At 50.6% G+C, this 20,490-nt stretch overlaps 1 protein-coding gene across 6 annotated transcripts in view; it reads right to left on the reverse strand.

The window, feature by feature from the left end:
• Positions 1-9,277, reverse strand: part of RBBP6 (RB binding protein 6, ubiquitin ligase) — a 28,997-nt gene extending 19,720 nt beyond the window's left edge. For 3 of the 6 annotated variants that reach the window (XM_051798673.1, XM_051798594.1, XM_051798413.1), the window contains exons 1-4: positions 8,850-9,277; positions 3,030-3,129; positions 1,070-1,108; positions 394-430 (exon numbers count right to left, since the gene is read on the reverse strand). In XM_051798673.1, the coding sequence (XP_051654633.1) occupies positions 394-430; positions 1,070-1,108; positions 3,030-3,129; positions 8,850-9,015 (342 nt within the window). In that variant the 5' untranslated portion in view covers positions 9,016-9,277. The remainder of the gene's footprint in view (positions 1-393; positions 431-1,069; positions 1,109-3,029; positions 3,130-8,849) is intronic. The other 3 variants (XM_051798839.1, XM_051798499.1, XM_051798762.1) reach the window with 2 other exon arrangements.
• Between the last annotated feature and the right edge of the window lie 11,213 nt (positions 9,278-20,490).

The following is a 20,490-nucleotide window of genomic DNA, read 5'->3' on the forward strand; positions in this document are numbered from 1 at the left end:
AACAACCTATACAAACATACATATCACTAGCTATAGACAGACAGATGTAGAACATGGCACCATGTTCAGTGTGCAAACCTCGAGCCTACAGGATCTGAAACGATCATACATTATCTGTACAACACAGAGTCATACAGGAGAGATTCTGGCATATTCAATATGAAATACAATGCATTGCTAGGTAAAAATACCAATATTCACATTAGAACTCTGCAAGTAAAGGCATTACTCAGTTTTTACTATGCTGAATCAAATACAATGTATTTACAACATACACTAGGTTTTACTGGAAAAGATATTAAGTTAATGTTTGGCAAATTAATAAAAGGCTGCATTGTTTAGAATTAAGTGCAATGTGTAGGAAAAAAAGTGTGAGATTGTGTTTTTACATACTGCTTTTGATGTCGCACTCACTGGCTCACTTCGACTTCTAGAAGAAGAAATAAAGGTGATCAGAATTGAAAACAAAGCACTTGAACCCAACACAAAGACTCCAGAACCTGAACATCACAACATTATGCTCCAATACTCGAGTGAATGTGGACATTTACTGGTATACATAAACTGTTCTCTCTCGGTACATTCAGTGCAACTAAAAAAACCCCCCAAAATCACATTTCTACCTTGTCACAAATTACTCAAGACTCACAGATCTAGAACACAACAGTGCAAGAGGAAGTCCTCACATATTGTGTCTCTACTCTCTAAGTATCAAACCCATGAAGTCCGTACTAGAGTTCTGTGTTCTTAAACAATCAATGGCTGAAATGTGGAGGCAGCTTTGGACAATCTGTACATCCCTGGTATCACACACAGGTACCAGGGACAGGGCTCCAGTTTCTACAGAACAACAATCATCATCTACAAGTGCAACTCTGCTCAAGTGAAAAACACAGTCACGTGACGAAGGGGTAACAACAGTGTCAGCAGCACAGTCTCTAGAACAGTGTTTCTTTGTGGAAGCCCAAGCACTGTGTTCAGAGATCTACTATATTTAGCCATCCAAGTGCCAAAATATTAAACACGTTACATATGCTATATTGACTAAAAATAGTAGTAGAAATGTCACCTGAAAGTAGTTTCTAGGATTTTGTGCGATTTAGGAGTCCTGTGACAAAAAAAAAGGTCTTAATTGCCAGAATTTGCTTTCAGATAATCTTGAAAATGCTACAGTATTTTAGGAAATATGTATTACATTTGAAAACTTGTTGAGATTCCACATATCATTGGTCTGTACTTGCATGCTCCTCATCAAGAACCACACATGCAACCACTGAGAGAGTTAACAAACAATCCACACATCATCCAAAGTGTCCCATGAGCAGAGGCAATGCAAAGGCTGCTGGGGAATTTACGTACCAATGAAAAGGCTCAGCTTCCTGCCAGTGCTAATCCCTCCCAGGCTCCCAGTTGCACCATGTACCTCCAGAAGGTGAGGAAGTACACCAAAATACTTTGGATTACCACAGAGTGGAGGCTTCAGCCATTTACTGCAAGGTGGGTAAGGCCTTTCTGAAGGCCTCTCCACCACTCCAGCAGACATTCCCCACCCCAAACATTAACCACTCTACAGCAGGGGCTTCTGCCATGTTTCCAGCTGAAGAACAGAAAGCTCACCTGCTGGTTTCCTTTCAGCTCTACCCCAGCAGTGCTGTTCTTTCCTTATAGCCCCACGCTGGTACTGATGTGATCTTTGATGCCAACAGCATCTGTCCTCCCATTTTAGGGCAGGGTTACAGCAGCAGGGGAGGTGCCATCCAACCCAAGGGGAGGGTGCACTGACAGCACAGCTCTCAGCACATACTGAAATGAACCCCCAAAGCTAGGCCATGGTTACAAGCACAGTGCTGTGGGTCCACAGCCTCGAGGGAGTGCCTGGAAGCACTGCACCAACTCCTGCAGCAACAGGCCCCAAGGTTACACACAGAGCCACATCAGTCCAGAGCTTTTTGCTTGCAAATGCTTTATGGGTACCAGGATGATGTTGTACTGCTTGTTCAAGACACGGTAACTCCTCAGGGTACTTTATTTATTGAGAACCAACATTAGAAGGACATGACAAAACCAGCAGTGTATAATATCCTGCTGGTGGTGGAGAGGCTTTAAGGAAGCTGGAAAACATGCCCATTCCAACAATGCTGATATAGCTATTATAGATCTGAACTGTATGAAAACATCAATGTAGCAATAATCCTACGGTCAGGATTGCATTTGAGTATCTGTGATTTTAATCAATACACCTGATTCTCTGTCCTCAGTAAATCTCAGGAATACAGAATTAAAGCCTGGAGCACAGGTCCCAGCTTGGGTACAGACAGACTCAGAAAGGTAACCAGCACATTTGGTAATGTGCTAAACTGCCTCTGAGATTTGAGTTTGGGAAGGACTAACTATTCCTTCATGGTACTCGCACAAAAGCCAGTAGGCTTTAGGGTATGGTGCTTTCTGTCTTGCCTGGAACAGACCCTGACTGCAGGAAACAGCAATCACTTCAGAATGAACCTTCTTGTTTGCATGAGTCACCAGCAGGCAACCCCTGGCCTTTCCTCTCCAGCTACTATACAACCCCCTCCCTGATGTGAGGCACAAAACCACCTGCCATATCCTGCCCCACCTCCCCCAAATGCAGGAAATAGTCAAACACCCAGAATCAGAGTCTTCTGAGATGGAAACAAATGCTAAGTTTACACTAGAATGCATAACTGCCTTTACTAAGAAAGCAAACACATATAATAAGGAATCTCCCCATGTAGAGGAAACAGGATCTGCTCTTGGATCTCAGAAAGATCAACCCAAAACAAACTTAATAGAACCACCTTAAAAGTTACCATTGCTGGAGTCTGAACCCCATGTCCCAGCAGACCTCAAAATCTAAGTCTCCTTTGGGACAGACATCAAAATCCACCTCATGCCAACAAACAGCAGCAGCAGCTCTAACAAGGAAGATCCAATGTGAGGGGCTCTGTCCCTGCTGTCAGTACCAGTGTGCCCCTGACCCCTCCCAAGGAAGCCAGTGCTGGGGTACTTACATAACGTATGTTTTGCTTGTAGCTTTCACTCCTCCAATGGGGATTCTCCTCACAATCACCGAGGAGTTCTTGGGAATCAGGGCACTGTCATCGGTGTATTCTGAAAACAACACCAATACAGAAGAAACATTACTCAATTTGTAAGAATGTATTTAATAGGTAATCGTGGAGCACTTTGAAGAAACTCCTTACAAATCTAAAAGCAAAATTTTATATATAACATCTCACTTTATCCTCTCAACACACCAACAGCACCTATCAAGGAATCTTTGGATTTGATAATCAAGCAGCAAAATCTTTCTCATTTTTTAGAGTTAGTTTGAATGCCAACAGCAAAACAGTCTCAAAGACACTAAAGCAGAGCCTAATCTTCCCTGCCTTAAGTTGCTTTTGCTTCTGTTTGACTACAAAAATCAAGAAATCTCTGGAGAAAAACAAACCACAGCCAAGTCTCACCTGCATAAAACAGATTCTCAAGTCTGTGACTGCTTGTCCTGAACAAACCAGGCACTTGGCTAAAGCAGGGAAACTGCACCAGTGCCTTCCCTGTGTTAACTACACTTGACTCCCCCCTGGCTGCCGTGCCCAGGAGAGGGAGCAGAGCTGCCAGCTCTGCTTCTTGGAGCTGAACCATCCATAGCCTCACCGTGCAGCTGCTCAAGGCCTGGCATAGAAATGGAAATGAAACTGGCACCACTGGAGTTTGGAGCTCAGAAACCTGGGGGAGCTTCTGAATTTGCTTTCACAAGTAGGGCAGAAATGGCTCAAACTAAAGTGGTACCTCCCTCCTTAAGCTCATCATCCAGTCTCAATTAACCAAGGGGACATGAGTTCTTTCCATTCACTTTCTGCAGGGAAAAGAGACTCAGACAAAATGACTTCTGAAGACAGCCCCGAAAAGCCTTGGCCTGCACTGTGCTGCTTGTCCAAGGAGGAGAAAAGCCTCCTGACCTTTTACATGAGGCCTAAACAAAACCCCAACTCACAGACACACTCTGAGTAAGCTTAAAACTCAAAGACCTCTCCACGAGAATGATTTTTATATAGAACTGACACAGGCTGGATATGGCTAAATATTGCAAAGCACCATGAGCAGCCATTCCTTGTGATGTGCCTGCAATGTTATATATTCCAAGCCCTTAACTCTGTACTCCGAATCAGAACAATGGTCTGAAGCCCAAAGTTGCTGTGTATCTAGTGAAGTTCCACAGTGGTTTTGCTCAGTGATCACACACACAAAATACAAGTATTTCAAAATTTATGCTCCATTTTTCAGGAGGCAGGAACAGATTCTTCCTAAAGGCAGGAACCTCCCTTAGACCAAACATACCCACAAGAAGAATTCCTTTCAACCATGAAATAATATCTTATTTCTGTTTCCAACTAACAGAATTTTTCTTCAGAAAACTGAGAAATCATTTAGCTGAGACTAATTCCTGGCCTTCCCCCCCCCCCCCAGGGAACCAAACAGCAACATTCCTCTGGACTGCACAGCAATTTCAAACTGTAGGATGAGGGACTATTAGTGACAAAACCAGCAGCTCTAACACAAGTCACATCCTGGAACAAGCCCTAGAGCTCTGCTCCTCACACAGCCACCTGTCAAGAGGCTGCACTGGGACTTTCAGATGGAGAAGGAGCTCAAACAGTGCTGAGGCCCAGACAAACACCTGGGAGATGGTGCCAGCTGCACTTCTAGAAGCCCAAAGCAGCTGTTTCTACCAGTGGAACAGAGTCAGAGTGTCCTTTCTGGTCCAGATCGCAAACCACTGGACTGAGATTTCAGAAATACAGGATAAGAAACAGCAGCTCCACAAAAAGGCTTTCAGATTAAACTGGCATCTCCCAGCAGGGCCTGTTCCCCATGGGCAACAACATCCCCTGGCACAGACTCAACTCCCAGGACCTGCTTAGCCCTGTCACTGCCTTGCTGTGGGAGCAGTGAGGCCAACTTCACAGAGCTGCTCCTCACACTTGTCCAAGCAGAGCTCCAACAGAAATGCTCAAAGCTGGAGGTAACATCGTTCACTCCCACTCCCTTCTAGCACAAACTTGTTCTACCACCAGTAATGGCCAAGAAGTGGCTACTGGATTTTGTCAATCTGAACTGTGATTAAAAATAAAGACTAAACTAACTCAAAATGCTTGCAAAAGCAAAGAAAGATCTGGATATTAAAGGCAAGAGCAGACGAGATGTAACAGTCTAAAACTTGCTATTTATCCCTCCAAGAAAACAGCAGCTTGAAAGAGGTCCAGGGAAAGAAGTATTTCAAGGAATGAATGGATGCAGACTAGTTAACAGCAGCTACCCTGACTGCTGACTCACATTGACTTAGAAATCTGACATCAACAACTGCATTAGTGCCCACAACATTCTTACTGCAAAGTGCAAAGAGCTCAGCTATGTTCTGAAGTTTCTGCTGCTTCACATTTAATGCAGAATTTAAACATCCAATTTTCAAATTAATCTATAATTCAAAAATCTACTAGTTTTAGTAATTTGTGTTCTATGTATGCTACAAACAAGTTACTGACAGAAGTTTCCCCATTATTTTCTGGCCTGCTTTAATCCACCATTTTGTGTGACAGCATTGCTGGAGCAGCTCTGAGCACTCTCTCCAGAGTACTTCCCAAGTGGAGTACAGAACTCACCAGGAGTTCTCAGAAGGCAAGTCTAGGTGTGAAAGGTCAGGGAAAAAAAAGCCTTGCAAAGCAGCTGTTATGCTCTGGGGCCAGGATGTGTAGGTAAGAGTTGGGAATGCCTGCTAATAGGCCAGGCTGTCCCCACCAGAACACAGAGAATTCCTAAAAACACATTTTCCCTCTAGTGCTTAAAATTCCACTCCCTCATGACAGGATTTGTTAGCCCTGTTCTAATCACCTGCACTTGCTCACTCTGTGACAAGCCATCGCTGTAGCTGGCTCTGAAAGCAGCCTTGAAACATCCCGAGGAACAGACTGGGCCACTCCTGCTGGATTTTCTGCTTCCCCCAGAACAGGCATCACTGATCTCACCTACACAGGCAGATCATCACTCCTGGAGCGAGCTGGCTCAGGAGGCCAGAGGAGCTCCCTCTGCACTGTTATCCCAGGGCACTGTGCCCCACAGGAGCCCCTGCACTGCTCTGAAGGGAGCAGTCCATCAAATCTGCCCTCCTTCCACTCGTTAATTGGATTACACTGCCCACCCCTCGCTGGGGTGCTGTCAGGTGGGGCTGCAGTGCCCGAGCACTCCTCTGCCTCCAAAACACTCAGCCCACACCAGTTCAGAGGCACAGCTTCTATTTATTTATTCAATTAATTTCCTTTGTATTTTGCCCAGTAAGTACAACGGCACAATTTCCAAGTGCTTTGAGTCAGAACTTCACAGGGCAGGAAAGAGCACTTGAGAAACCTCAGTTCTGGAGTTTGCAGCTCTTCACAGATTGTGAGAACACCTGTTAGAGAAGACAGGTCAGGAAATCCAGATCCAATGAAACAGAGGCAAGTTTAAAAGCATCACTCTTGAGTGCAGGCTTTACAGAACATGCCTCAACAACAGGCACGGAAGAGGATCCCCCCTTTATGGAACAGGTCCCACCCACCCAGTTTGCATTCCCAGAATTTCACAGAGTCCATCACATCCTTTTTTCCCCACTGATATTTAAAATCCTGTTTACTTTCAGCTTATATTAGCACTGCTTCTATTACTAGCTTTCCATTAGGAAAAGTAACAGCTCCTGAACTGTAAAAGCTTCCTGGACCTGGGAACAATGTGACCGCACAGCACATCTCCACTCATGGGGCACTTTGTTCTTCCCAAGACCATTCCAATGTTTACTCAGGACTCTTGCACAGACAAGGTTATAAAACACCAACACTCATGTCCACATGTAAGAATTCCAAACATCCCACTTAGGCAGAATATCCTGATCAAGTTTTTACTTTAATTTTTGCAGGTGAGCTTAAGCATCTATATCTGATTAATAAAAACAGAAATTCACATTTATAAACCAAAGATTTGGCAGACATATACTTTTGAAATGCATTCCCTAGCTTTGCTCTGCAAACCACAGGGGGATTTTTTCCTGTTCACATGGAAAACACCCTTAGGAAAGCTTCAGTAAGCATCTGTGTCACTACTATAGAATTTTTAAATTATGTATTTTATATATATTTATAATTTTATATTCATTTTGAAAAGGTCAGAGTGCAACACAATCTGCCCAAAGGACTCAGCATAATCCTTTTTTAACTTCACCTTGAGGCAACACCACATTTAACAGCTTCTAGTAAGGCAAACACTCTTCCTTCCCTGGACTCTGGTTATGTATGAAAAAAAAGTAACACCCTGGTAAATCTGGTATGTTGGATGCTGCAGTAACACTTCATGAGGTGACATTTATGAGCATCATTTTTTCTTCCAAAAACTTTGCTTTCTGTTCACCTGCTACAACAAGCCCCACGTGTTTGGCCCATTTCAAAGCGTTTTCTGTCCTGGTGTCCATAACTGGGCTCCATCACAGCTCCTTCCCACAGCCCCCACCGGCCCAGGATGACATCAGGCAGCTCCTGCAGCTGGGAGGCCCGAGTGCCTCAGCAACCGAGGACACAGCTCAGGGACTCTCCTGCAGCACAGCCCTTAAAGCAAATTAAACTTATTTTTCAAAAGCTTTTGAAAATTTTATTCAATACTACTCGAAAGATTCAAGACTTCTGAACTGTGTCTCTGTCTCTGTGTTCCTCACGCAACCCAACAACTTCCCCAACACTTCCAGCACTGTGAAGGCTCTCCACACCCTCCTGAAAATAACTTAAATATTTGTAGAGAAACAGAAGCTTTAAGTCTGACCCCTTTAAAGGCCAGGGCCGAAGTCACACAGCATTCTGATTAAGTTTTAATATGTGAAACAGGCAGAGAAAAAAACACTAGTACACATTTTAAAGAAAAGACTGTTGTGACAAAGAACCACAGGGGAAAAAAATAAACAGTTTTAACGTTTAAGGGATGAAAATACAATTCTTTTTATTTCTGAAAAGTCACATGCCTTAGTCTTTAGTCACATTTAAACTTAGCAAGATGGCAGATTACCGAACTGAAGCACCATAGTAACACAAGCCCATAATCACCTCGCAGAACCAAGCACTATTAGATTTAAACGAATTTATGACTTCACGAAGAATATTTCGTACATATATACATCATAAATGTTCTGCCATAAAACTTCAGGGCTGCCCTGATCTGGCAAACACGCAGTGCCAGGAAGATAAAGAAAAAAAGGTGGACATGAATGATGAAACGATGCTCAACAGCATCCCAATGATGGTGTCTTTTGTGTGGAAAAGTTACATTAACCAGGAATTCCCAAAAGTAATTCCAATACAGAGAACACTCACGAGCAAGAGGCTTTAAAGGGTTGCAGAAATTGATACAGTCACTGATACACTCGATGCAAATTGTTGCTTCTGAGCAATTCCCGCAACGGGCACAAACCTGGCTACCAATGAAGGGGGGCAAAAGAAGGTGAAGACAAAATTCAGTCACCAAACTCATTTTTTTTGGTTTATTTTTCCTTCAAATTAGCCATGTGTTCTATTCCCATCACCTTCAGATTTCTCTGAAATCTGACAGGTTTGTTACGATAAGACATCCTCCCGCATTTCCTTATCCTTTTACCTCGAACTCCAGGCAATCAACGTTTTGTAGCGCTGAGGTGCCCGAGGCCCTCACCGCGCTCCGCGTGCAGCAGAGCTCCGACGGTGCCGTGAGAGCAGCAGCTACAAAGGCACAGCTCCGAGCCCGCCCCATCCCCGCAGCGCGGCTCCCGCGGCCCCACGCACCTTCTTTGGTCTGCGCGTTGGTGATCTGCAGGTCGCAGTCGGCCGCCTTCAGCTTCTCTCGGCCCATGATCTGGCGCTTGAGGTCGCTCAGGGAGATGTGGAGCCCGTCGAAGGTGACCGTGTCATAGTTGAGCTTGGAGGAGAACTTGTAGTGGACGCACGACATGGCGGGGCGCGGGCGGCGCCCGCTGCGGGGCCGCGGGGTCGGGCAGGGCCCGCGGGTGCCGGGCGGCGACGCTGGGGCGGCGGGCGGCGCTCAGAGCCCGCGGCGCTGCGCCATGGCCGGGCCGCGGCCTCGGCGCTGGGGCTGCGGGCCCCTCAGGGCTCCATCGCGGCGAGCCCGCGGCCCCCGCCCCGCAACGACCACGGCCTGCGGCCTCAGCGAGCGCGGCGCGCCCGCCCGGCCCTGCTGCCGCTGCTGCTGCCGCTGCTGCTGCCGCTCGGCTGCGCTCGGCCGCGCCCGGCCCGGCCCCGCTCGGTTCCGCTTGGCCCGGCCCGGCCCCGCTCGGTTCCGCTCGGCTCGGCCCGGCCCCGCTCGGTTCCGCTCGGCCCGGCCCGGCCCCGCGGTCGCTCCCGCGGCCCCCCCGCCCTCAGCGCCCGCCGAGGGGTTTCCCGGCCGACAACCGCACGGGCCGCCTGAGCGCCCCCAGCGCGCAGGCGCAGCCGCGCCCGCCGCGCCCCCACGTGACCCGGCGCCGCGCGTGACACGAGGTCATGTGGGCGCGGCGGCCCCGCCCCCGCCGCGCCGGGGCGCCCCCTGGCGGCGCGGCCCGGCCCCGCGGGTTCGGCGCTTGGAAGGCGGGAAGGGAAATCGCAATTAATTTAACGCTAATTGTGAACCGTGCATCCGTCATCGGCCTCCGCACGCCGTGTTTTGGTAAAGTCACTGTAAACCCCCTGTGGCTCTTGGAGGCGCTGGGTCGGTCCCTGAGAGCAGTGCTGGGGTTCGGTGTTCCCTGCACACCTGGGGGCACCGGCGCTATTTTTGTAGCTTCGAATTGGTTCTGAAACCTTGAACTCTTTCGCTTTCAAATGTGTTCAGCAGTAAATTGTCCTCTAAGCTCTGCAAAACAACCCAAAACCCGTTGGCACTTTTTTGGGTCATTCTCACACATTAGTTTAAGAAGAGCAATAAAGAGAAACTATTTGCTGTAAAATGGATTTTCAGTGTTTTACCATGACAGATTACTGGGAGCTGCATGGGGAACTCCATCTCATTTACTACTTATTGATTTAGAAGCAGCTTTTATCTGTGCACAGAGCTGCTGTGCTGAGCACCTTTGGCAGAGCGCAGTGGTCTGTGCTGCTTTAATTCTCAAATACACAAGAGCTTGAATTCGAGAATCACAGAATATCAGAAGGGTTTGGGTGGGAAAGGACCTTAAAGCCCATCCAGTCCCACCCCTGCCATAGGCAGGGACACCTTCTGCTAGCCCAGGTTGCCCCAGGTCCTGTCCAACCTGGGATGGGGCAGCCACAGCTTCTCTGGGCAACCTGTGCCAGGGCCTCCCCACCCTCACAGGGAAGAATTTCTTCCCAATATCTCCCCTAAACCCACTCTCTGTCAGTTTAAAGCTGTGACATTCAGTTTGAAGCCTTGGACTGAGGGCTGACATGGAGCTGTACCTGTGCACAGATCACTGCTGGGAGCTTCCCAGCCACACGGGCGGGTCTGCTGGGAAAGGACACGCAAACAAGCACGTTGGCAGGGTGGGAAGGTGTGGATTTGCATTTCCTTCTCCAGTTTGTTTTGTCAGCAGCAATGACTGTACTTTTTCCCCCCAATTTTTATGGACTTCAGCTGTGAGCTCTGTGCAAGAGGAGAGGAACCTGCCTTGCCCCGAGCACTCAGGGCTTGGGCGATCCCAGAGCCCAGCTCAGCACAGGCCAGTTTTGCTGGAATATCCACATTGCTCCCTGAGCCCCAGCTTGGTGTCATCACTGCAGCTTGAGGTCACCCAGCTGCTGTGGGCAGGCACTGAGTAAAGCTCAGCTTTAATTAAGAATGATGATGCATTAATACACTGAAGAAATGAACCCCAAATCTCTTCCCTGCTCCCGCTCTCTTCCACTTTGCTCCATGAGCACACGCCAGACCATTCCCACCAACATCACACCAGCTCATTCCCACGGATAAATTACTCCAGTTTGAGCACAATGACCAAACCTTAGAGCCTGGAGAGTGGCAAACAAAGGCAGCTAATTAGGCCGGGGAATGTCATTCAAATGTCTGGTTTTCTGAAGGAAGGGAGGAGCAGATCTTGGAACCCCTGAACAATCAGTGAGCACATCAGGGACAGCAACACATCACAGTCCCCACATTTCCATGTCAGCCTTCAGATCCACAGACCATTTATGCTGAGATTCCCAATGGGCATTTTTTAAAACTCAAGATACTTTCCAGGAGAAGTTGCTGAAGCTTTCTGAATTCTGGCTTCATGATCCCCAAAGCTTCCCAAGAAAAAAATGCCTTTACAAGGGCAGAGGGAGAATCCCAAATGCCTGTGCCTGAAGGAGGGGAGGCACATGCCTTGTGAATGCAACTCAATGCCACCCGCCCCTCCAGGGGTCTTTCCTAAGACAATAGTGTCAGCTGAGGAAGGAATCCAGACTTTTCCTTATCTTTGCCACAGCAGCTAGAAAGAGCTTTGTCAGAAACAGCCCAAAGCTCACCAGAACACATCTCTTGTTTTTAATAAATATCCCATGCTGACTCAAGACTGGAAAATGGTGTTTTGGGCCCCGCCTGACAAGTCCCTGTGGAATGTGCTGGCCTGATAGCCCAGCTAGGGAGCACTGTATCCTCCAGATTCTCAGAACCATACAGAATGATTATGGGATGAAGAGGTTGAATTTCCTTGTTTTGTGCCCTGCCAACCCTCCTGCTGGGAGAAGCTTGGCCATGGCATTTGTGCCCATGCCTGGGAGCTGGGAGTTCCTTTTACCCCACAGCCACCCAGGGCATGGCCCAGTTTGGCCATTATTCACTGGTCTGAGCACAAGCTATTTACCCAGATAGGGAAGCTGGTTTTGTCAAAGCTCCTCAGAGTCTCCTCACCCCCCAGTATCCACCTACCCTCCCATAAACTGCCTCAGGGAGCCAGAGCTGGGTGATGGATCAGCACCATACGTCACCACCCTCCCCTGCTGTGCTGATGTACAGCTTTTGGGGTGGCACTGGCTGGGACAAATGGGCCCAAGGGGCCCAAGGAAGGGGTTATTTATTATGTTAAATACTAATAAATATTACAAATATCTGTGAGGAACTGTTCTGCAGTTTATGAAGTGAAGGGGAGAAGAAATAATTTAACAGGCAAAGGAGAAGGAACCAGAGACCCTGAGACACTGACTGCAAGTTGATTTCTCAGGACTGTCTTTGGTCTTTTTGGCAACACCATGTGTGTTTCCCTGGACTGAGGCACTTGACTCTGCCCCCTGAGCTGGTGCTGCTCTTGCAGATCATCAGGTATGCTTGGATGTTTTGGGATACCTTGTCCCTACAGCTCCTTGCAATGTAGCATGTGAACTAAACTAGCACAGTGCAGCAGAAACGTGCCCTCTGAGGCCGTGGGGGAACATCCAGCAAAGCATTTCCTGGGTCAGGCCACTTCCTGACCGACCTGTTCATTGGGGTGGTTACAGGTTTGTATTTTTCATCTGTGAATCACCTCTCCAACAGTAATTAAGCCTTGAAGTGCAGCAGAAGCCAGGAAGGTCTGTGACTGCAGCACTGCTGAGGGGCACTGGTGTGAGGTGGCAGTGCCAGCCTGCTCCAGAGGCTTCCAAGGCTCTGGATCGTTCCTCCCTCAGCCTGTAAATTTGGGCTCCTAATTCCCTCCACACTATTTGGCACCAGCACTTTATGCCAGTGCAGAACAGTCCCTGGATGCAGAGAAAATGAACCTTTCACCCTCCAGTGCCTCTGGACCTCTCCCTTCCCAGCCCTGGCTGCGCTTCAGCACCAGGAACCAGACCCGTGTGTTTGTCTTGGCCTCCCCAGGGTTGAGCAGAGTCTGAGTTTGGTGTCCTGAAAACTGGGAAGTTCTTCCAGCACAGGTCTATGTGCACTGACACAGCCCATCTGGTGGGTTCCCCTCCAGAGCCCTCTCACAGTTTGTAATCCAGCAATGTTTGCCAGCTCCCTGGGGCTCGAGGGACTCAGAATTGAGGGAAACCAAAAGAGTTGTGCTGGAATACTGAAACAAATCCAGAAACCTGCTTTCATGTCAGAGGAAACAAACAAACAAGAAAGTAAACAATCAAACCCAGCCTGTAATTACCAAGCGTCCTGGGAGCTGCTCCCTCCACAGCTCTGCTGACACCTCCAGCACACGCCCTGCACACCCGTGTGGACGGGTGGAAGGTGCTGACCTGGTTTTCAGGGGGTCCAAAGCCTGGACAGCTTGAATTTATTACCATTGGTACTGAGGAGAAGAAGATTTACCCTATCAATGAGTCAGAAAGAAGATGAGAGCTCATTCCTCATCACAGAATGAATCAGGAGAGGTGTAGCAGGACAAATGCCTCCCTGTGTGAACAGCATTCAGAGTTAAAGGACCTTTTTTTGTTATAATCAGAGATAAAGCCATAAAAACCATGTAACAAGCTCCATCAGAAAGAGTCCCCCAAGGAGCCTGTCCCAGGACCAGAGCTGCTCCCTCCTGGAGGTCCCAGCACCGAGCACCCCACAGCAGAGCCTGCCCTCTTGGGATCAGTGCCTGCCCTGGGTCGTGATCCCAAATTAAAGTAAGGGTTCCTCTGCAGAGGGCTTTCCTTTGATCCTGTCCCGGGATGATGCCAGGAGATGTGCCCCGCTCTGGCGCTGCAGCACCGAGCTCTGCGACCCGCCCGCCGTGCGCGGGGAGAGGCTCGGGCTGGCAGCAAAGCCCTCCGGCGTCTCTTCTCCTGCCAGCTCCTTGTACCCACAGTCGTGGGCGCAGAGGGGGGGTCACACTGCTAGTGGGAACATCTCGCCTTCCGCCCGGGAATCCCCAGGCTCTGGGAAGATGCCGCCTCGTTATCCCGCAGTCACTGGCACCGCCGGGCATCTCCTCCCGACCTGATCCCCCTCGGTGTGAGAGCGCCGGGGCGACCCTGCTGCTGAACTCCCAGTCACTAATTAGACTCCTCAGCAAAAGAAAAAAAATCAGCTGGCCACTGCCATCTCGGGAGAGGAGCCCGACGCAATTTGTTTTTTGTTTTAGCTTAGTTTTTTTAAAAAGAAAACGCACTCGCCGCCCCCGTCCCCGCCTGCCACTAGAGGTCATTTTAGCACAGGGATAGGAACCGGCGGCGGCTCCTGGCCATGGGCAGGGACACCTTCCACTGGCCCAGGTTGCTCCAAGCCCCGTCCAACCTGGCCTTGGACACTTCCAGGGATGGGGCAGCCACAGCTTCTCTGGGCAGCCTGTGCCAGGGCCTCCCCACCCTCACAGCCAAGAATTTCTCCCCAGTATCCCATCTAACTCTGCCCTCTGGCAGTGGGAAGCCATTCCCCCTTGTCCTGTCCCTCCAGGCCCTTGCCCAAAGTCCCTCTCCAGCTCTCTTGGAGCCCCTTTAGGCACTGAAAGGGGCTCTGAGGTCTTCCTGAAGCCTTCTCTTCTCCAGGCTTAACAACCCTACAGCTGAGAAAAACTCTGGTGCCTGTTTTGGGTGGTTATTTCTATTCAGAAGGGCAGGAAACATCCCCTGGATAACACACAGTCGTGTCTAGTAGCCAGATCAGTGACGGTTCATGCCCAGTGCAGCCCCACACGTGCAGCTGGTCCCAGTGCCCCCCTCGAGTGCTCCCAGATCCCAGGGCTGGGAGCAGTCAGGGCTGTGCTGTGGTGTCTGAGCCCACGGAGAGCAAATGCTGCCGGGCACCACACCCGGGCAGCTGGCAGCTCCTGTGCTGGTCCCAGTGCCACCAGCTCCCTGGAATCTCCCGTGGGAGCACTAGTGTGTCCATCCCCCCGGCGCTCCTCAGCCCCTTCTGCTCCAGGTCCTTGCCTCCAACCTTTCCTGCCTTCCTTAATCTCTGCCCTCTCTGCAGCCTCTCGGCCACATCCCTCCACCCCCTCACATCAAAGCAGCCCCGGCTTCCCTCCTCATTCTTAGCTGCTCAATACATTTTAAATCACAGTTAATTAGAGGGATCAAAGGCCCCTTCTCCCTGTCCCCTGGAGTCCCCCCTTCCCAGCCCGGTGCCCGGCTGGCTGCGCACAGCAGCTATCACCGGCTGCAGACGCCGGGGATCAGGAGGTGGAGAGCCAGAACAGAGCAGTTCTCCTCCGCAGCTCCCCGCGCGGCTGCACTAATCGCTCCGGAGACGGTGCTGACTTTGTGGAATTGGCTGGTGATGGGACTGTGGTTGACTTTATCCCCGGATCCTGCCTGTCTTTGAGTCATCCCCATTGTGAGTCACCAGCAGCCGTTAATCCCTTGGAGATAAGGCCTCATCCAGCTCTCTCCGTGCAGGTACTGCTGCTCTGTGCCTGCTCCTCAGAACGGGGAATAAATCCGTGTGAGCTGAGGTCGTGGTGGGAGCGCTCCAGGACACGCTGTGGGGTCACGTCACACCAGCCCTGTGTCACCTTGGGGAGCCAGCCCCCCCCGAGCCAGGGCTCTCTTAAACGCTGCTCAGCAGTCCCAGGGGCTCCTGCCCCCCCCAACCATTTACCCCGTGGGTGAACACTGCCTGTTCCTCCTCTACCCTGAGGCAATGGGGGACTCCTCTCTCCCCCAGCACAGCTCTAGACCCCCTGAAGCAGGACCCCCAGGCTCCCCCCGTGCCTGGCACACCACCCTCAGCAAGGGCAAGCTGAAATTCAGCATTATTTGTCTGCTTCATTTTAAAACCTTCTCCACATCCATAGTAAATTGTTCCCACTTTAATTTCTCCCTTTGTTAAAATGTGTGTTTTATTCCCAGCTCAAATCACTCTCAGTCACACAACTGCTTGTGCCATCAATCACCGAAACTTCCCACACAGTGCCTGGAGACCACAGATCTCTGACCCCCTCTGTGACTCACCTCTTTAACTTTGACCCCATGGCAGATTTCCAGCCCTTGAGCAGCTCTCATAGCTCCTGCCAGGACTCTGCAGCTTCTCAGCACCTTGCTGGGAGCAGAGACACGAGCACTGGCCTCAGGATGCTCCTGGTTTGACTGGTGTTGTGCAGAGGTAACATCTTCCCTGTGGGAATTACTTTGGGATTTCCCTGTGGATAGCCAGGACCCACAGGAGCCACAACATCACACTGGAGTTGTGTGCAGCTGGTACACTGCCTTTCAGAGTCCCCCCCTCCAGGACATGCTTCCCTCTGCCCATCCCTCTCTCCTGGCTATGCCCTCACCCTCTGCTGCACCCACTGCAAGCTCAGCCTGAGGCAGCACCAACACAGGTGTGGGGGGCACCAAACACTGGAAACCCCTCTTTGCTTCCCTCTTTTTTATTTCTTTTTGGTACCTGTGGTGGTTCGTGGAGCCTCTGCTGTTTCCAGGGGAAGCATCCCTCTTTCCAACCTCACCTAAGCCCCACAGGCAGGAGGAAAAACCCCACCCTCTGCTGCAAGGAGGCACAGGTGAGCACTGGGTACTGCCTGCCCCTATCTAGCCCACCTGTGCTCCCACAGCACCCGCCCTGGCAGCAGGCTCAGCCCCCAACAATGCTGTTCTGCTTTTCCCAGAGGGTGGGATACCCTGCTCAGGCTGCCTGAGCCCAAGTGGGCTGTGCTGGCTTCACCCGTGCCATCAAGGATGAGTTCTCCTCCTCTGTTGTTCTCCCTAACCCAGGGAGTGGAAGCCACATTTGTATGCAGAGTTTGAGAGCAATTAAATTGAATTCTAATTATTGTATATCACAAATTAGCAATTTCTACCGTGCTAATATTAATTGCTAACACGATGATAAGGCGTATCAGACAGTTGGGATGGAACAGGCGTTTGCTTGCTTGGAGAGACGTGTGGAAGTAGAAATCACTGCAGACATGGATATCCCACAGCTGGGAGATGTTCCCAAGGCTGGGGGTGCCAGGGTTTGGCATCAGCCCCCAGCCTTCCCAGGGCTGGAGTTCAGAGCAGGCTGGAATTGCCAGTGCTCAGGAAGGGACACTGTCAAGGTCACACTGTGAACCCCAGAGCAGGTGTGATGAAGATGTGCCCAGTCCCTCCTCCCCAAAGCAGGGAGTTTGGGTGTATTTTGTTGCATTTGTGGAAAATTCAGTAAAAAAAGCCAAAGACTGGCTGGTTCTCGAGATTCAGCTCCCTAATCCCTGCCCAGAGCTGCTCTCCCAATCCTCCCAGGATGTTCCTCCTATGGAGAGTGGCAGGGTGGGTATGGTGCAGGAGATCCAATGCCATCACATTTATCACATTCCAGGCAGTCGCTGTAGTGACCTTCACCTCTGCCAGGCTGGAATCATGACTAAAACACCACTGGGACTGTGGGGATGGGCACTGGTGGCTGTGGGAAAAGGGACTGGTGGCTCTGGGAGTGGGCACTGGGGCTGTGGGAATGAGCACATTGGTGTCTTTGGGGGTGGACACGAACATGCAGCTCCAGCTGAGTGCTGGGACTGACGTTCTGGCTTAGCAGGACCAGCTCTGAGCTTGTCACAGATGCTGTGGCAGGTGCTGCCTGTCAGAAAGTTCTCATCCTGTCCCAGCCAACACCCAAAGCCAACATGTTTAACATCCTTACATCACACAGGGAAATCCGAGGAGATCAAAGGCACAGCTGGACGTGCTGCTGTGGGTAAGCACATCACTGGGGAGAGTTAATCAAGGACACAACAATGCCAGCAGCTGTGGAATCAACCCAGACAGAGCCTTGAAGGGGCCTGTGGGCACAAAGCCGGTGCTTTGCAAGGAAACCCTTTCTGAGGGGGTTGCTGCAGTCCCTTGGTGCTCCCAGCAGCAGCTTATGGGGGCTTCTGGGAGGGCAGGTGGGAGCACAGGGATGTCCCCGACATCCAGAGCAGCAGCTGGGATAAATCCTGGGTGTGTTTCTGTGCCGGGGGAGAGCAGCAGTGCTGGAGGCAGAGGGAGAGGGCAGTGGTGCTGGGCAGGCTGGTGGCACAGGGGTGGAGCTGGGAGAAGCTCAGCAGGCAGGGGAAGAGCACTGAGCATCCCCCGGGATTGGCATTTCCCGTCACTCATGCCCCCAGGACTGGTGTTCCCCGAGGATGTGCCCCAAGCAGGCTCTGCTTACCTGCAACTATAGTGACTTCATATCAATGAGGTAATTTTGTCCCAAGGGCTGTTTATCTGTCTGCTGAGCAGCCCCGGCCCTGTGTGAGTCAGCCAGGCTGCACTGCAGCCCCGTGATGAATTACACTCGGACACAAGCTAAATGACATTTGCCAATAAATTTATGCAGATTTCTCCTGTAATCCTTCTCCTCATCAAAAGTAGTAATGCTTTCTCTAATGCAAATGCATTGCAAGAGCCTCGCCACATCAAACGGGAGCTGGGCTGAGTTGTTCGGAATTCAGAACGATAATCTTCATTGTGCTCATGAATGACCATTTCCTAGAGATGAATATTCAACAAAGCCTTGGCAGAGCCCCCTCCGAGTCCTGGCTGTCCCACTGCCCAGGTCCAGCAGCTCTGACCAGCCCTGCAAGCAGATTTCACACTCATTTCACTTCATGCTTTGGGCATTCCTTGTGTAGCTGCAGATTTAATGGGCTCCACTGAGTGTGGAGCAGGTGCAGAGCAGTGGCAGATTTGCAGCCTCGTGGGTGCTGTCCTGACCTTTCCTCTCCATCCTGACCCCTCCTCTCCATCCCATGACTACACCCTCCCCCAGCAGCCCAGCCCAGCCTGTGGGCTCTGTGTGGTCTCCAGCACGGGGTCACACCATCACTGAGAGCAGGAGGGTCCAGCACCCAGCTCACCCCCTGCCCATGGCATCCACCCGTGCTCTTGACCAACACTTCACAGGTTGCCCAGAGAAGCTGTGGCTGCCCCATCCCTGGAAGTGTCCAAGGCCAGGTTGGACGGGGCTTGGAGCGACCTGGGCTAGTGGGAGGTGTCCCTGCCCATGGCAGGGGGTGGAATGAGGTGGCTTTTTAAGGTCCCTTCCCACACAAACCAGTTTGAGATTCTCTGATTCTGTGATTCTGACTTTTTCTGAAGACCCAGTAAAAACATGGCAGTGGCTGCTCCTTCAGCTCCAAATCCTTGTTGTGTTACCAGGAAAGGCTCCTACTTCCCAGTCCCTTCTCAGAGCTGCTTACCTGGAGAGGGCAGGAGAAGGCAGGTGGAAAGGTTGGAGCACCAGGACAGGTCTGGCTGCTCAGTGACATCCCTGGCACCCAGGGTGGGGAGCACTTATCCAACAACACCCCGGGCTGGGCACAGGCCAGGCAGAGCAGGGACTGGTGAACACCCCAGGGTACCAGAAGGGGAATGCTGGATGTACAGAGCCCTTGACCACCTCTGGTCAGGGGGGTTGCATTTTTTGTCATTTTAAAGATGATTACATTCTGAGCAGTGATGACCTAAGCTAATGAACCGCCTGCCACTTCATGGCTTGGCAGGAAAAGTTGAATTGCTGGAGTTGTGGGGTTTTTCCTTCAATCCCAAACACAGAAGATAAGGAAATAAATTATTTATTTCACAGTTGTTTAGTATAATTTTCTCTGTGCTGGGTTTTATGCCCTGACATCCTGGTAGCCTCAGTTAACCCAGGGCAAGGGCAGCTCCAGCACCCCAGAGATCCCCTGACTCCTTAATCAAGGCAAGGAATGGGAGAAGAGCCAGCAGAGGCTGCAGCCAGGCTGCTGAAGGCACAGGCTGGGACATGGGCAGCAGTGCAGGGCACTGGCTCCATCTCTTCTTCCTTGGGTGAGAAAAACTGCCCCAAAGGCACCTTTTGGAGCTCAGCAGCACTGGCTGCAGGGTTTCCATGATCTGAGAGGTTAAAAGGCACTTGAACCCTGAGGTGAGAGCCTCTGGTGCACACTCTGAGAGTGATTTATGGCTTCTCCACTCACCCAGAGCCAGCTTAATGCCTTTCTTCTATTTGGTTTTTTTTTTGTTATTACTGTAAAATAAATAGAAAGAGGATTTAAAATTCAGACTCTCAGCCCAGACCTTGCTGCTGCAGGACCAGCAAAAAGGGGGGCTTGGGGCTGTGATCTACAAGCTCCCAAATCAGGAGCTGTTTTCATATTACCTGCTTTGCAAGGGAAGTTCCTACTTGGAGGAAAAATAAACTTGGAAATGCACAAAAACACCCCAAGAGGACTGGGGATGGGGGTGGTGCTGGGGAAGGGAAGAGCCCAGCAGGGATTTCCCAGGAGCCATCCTGGCCACCCTGGTTGTACCTGTCAGGGATGTGACCCAAGGAGGACCTGCATCCACTGCTGCCATCCTGCATTCTCTGCTGCCATCCTGAATCCATGGGTACCCTCCTGCATCCTCTGGGCACAGTGCACGTGTGAGGGCTTTCATCCTACAGAGCTCATGGGGCTGCTCCAGGCATGCTGGACACGGTTCCCCACCATCCCACCACCATTGCGGGTCCCCAGCACCACCCAGAGCCACTGCTCCCATCTCTCCTGTGACAGCTTCACCAGTGCCACTGCTGGCTTCGCTAAGGAAGTTTCTGAAGACTCAGGCTGTGAAATCCTGCCCTTTGTATAAACATTTT

This window comes from Manacus candei, unplaced genomic scaffold (genome assembly GCF_025592945.1).
Source record: "Manacus candei isolate 608988 ecotype Guabito, Panama unplaced genomic scaffold, ASM2559294v1 h1tg000002l, whole genome shotgun sequence".
Classification (NCBI taxonomy): domain Eukaryota; kingdom Metazoa; phylum Chordata; class Aves; order Passeriformes; family Pipridae; genus Manacus; species Manacus candei.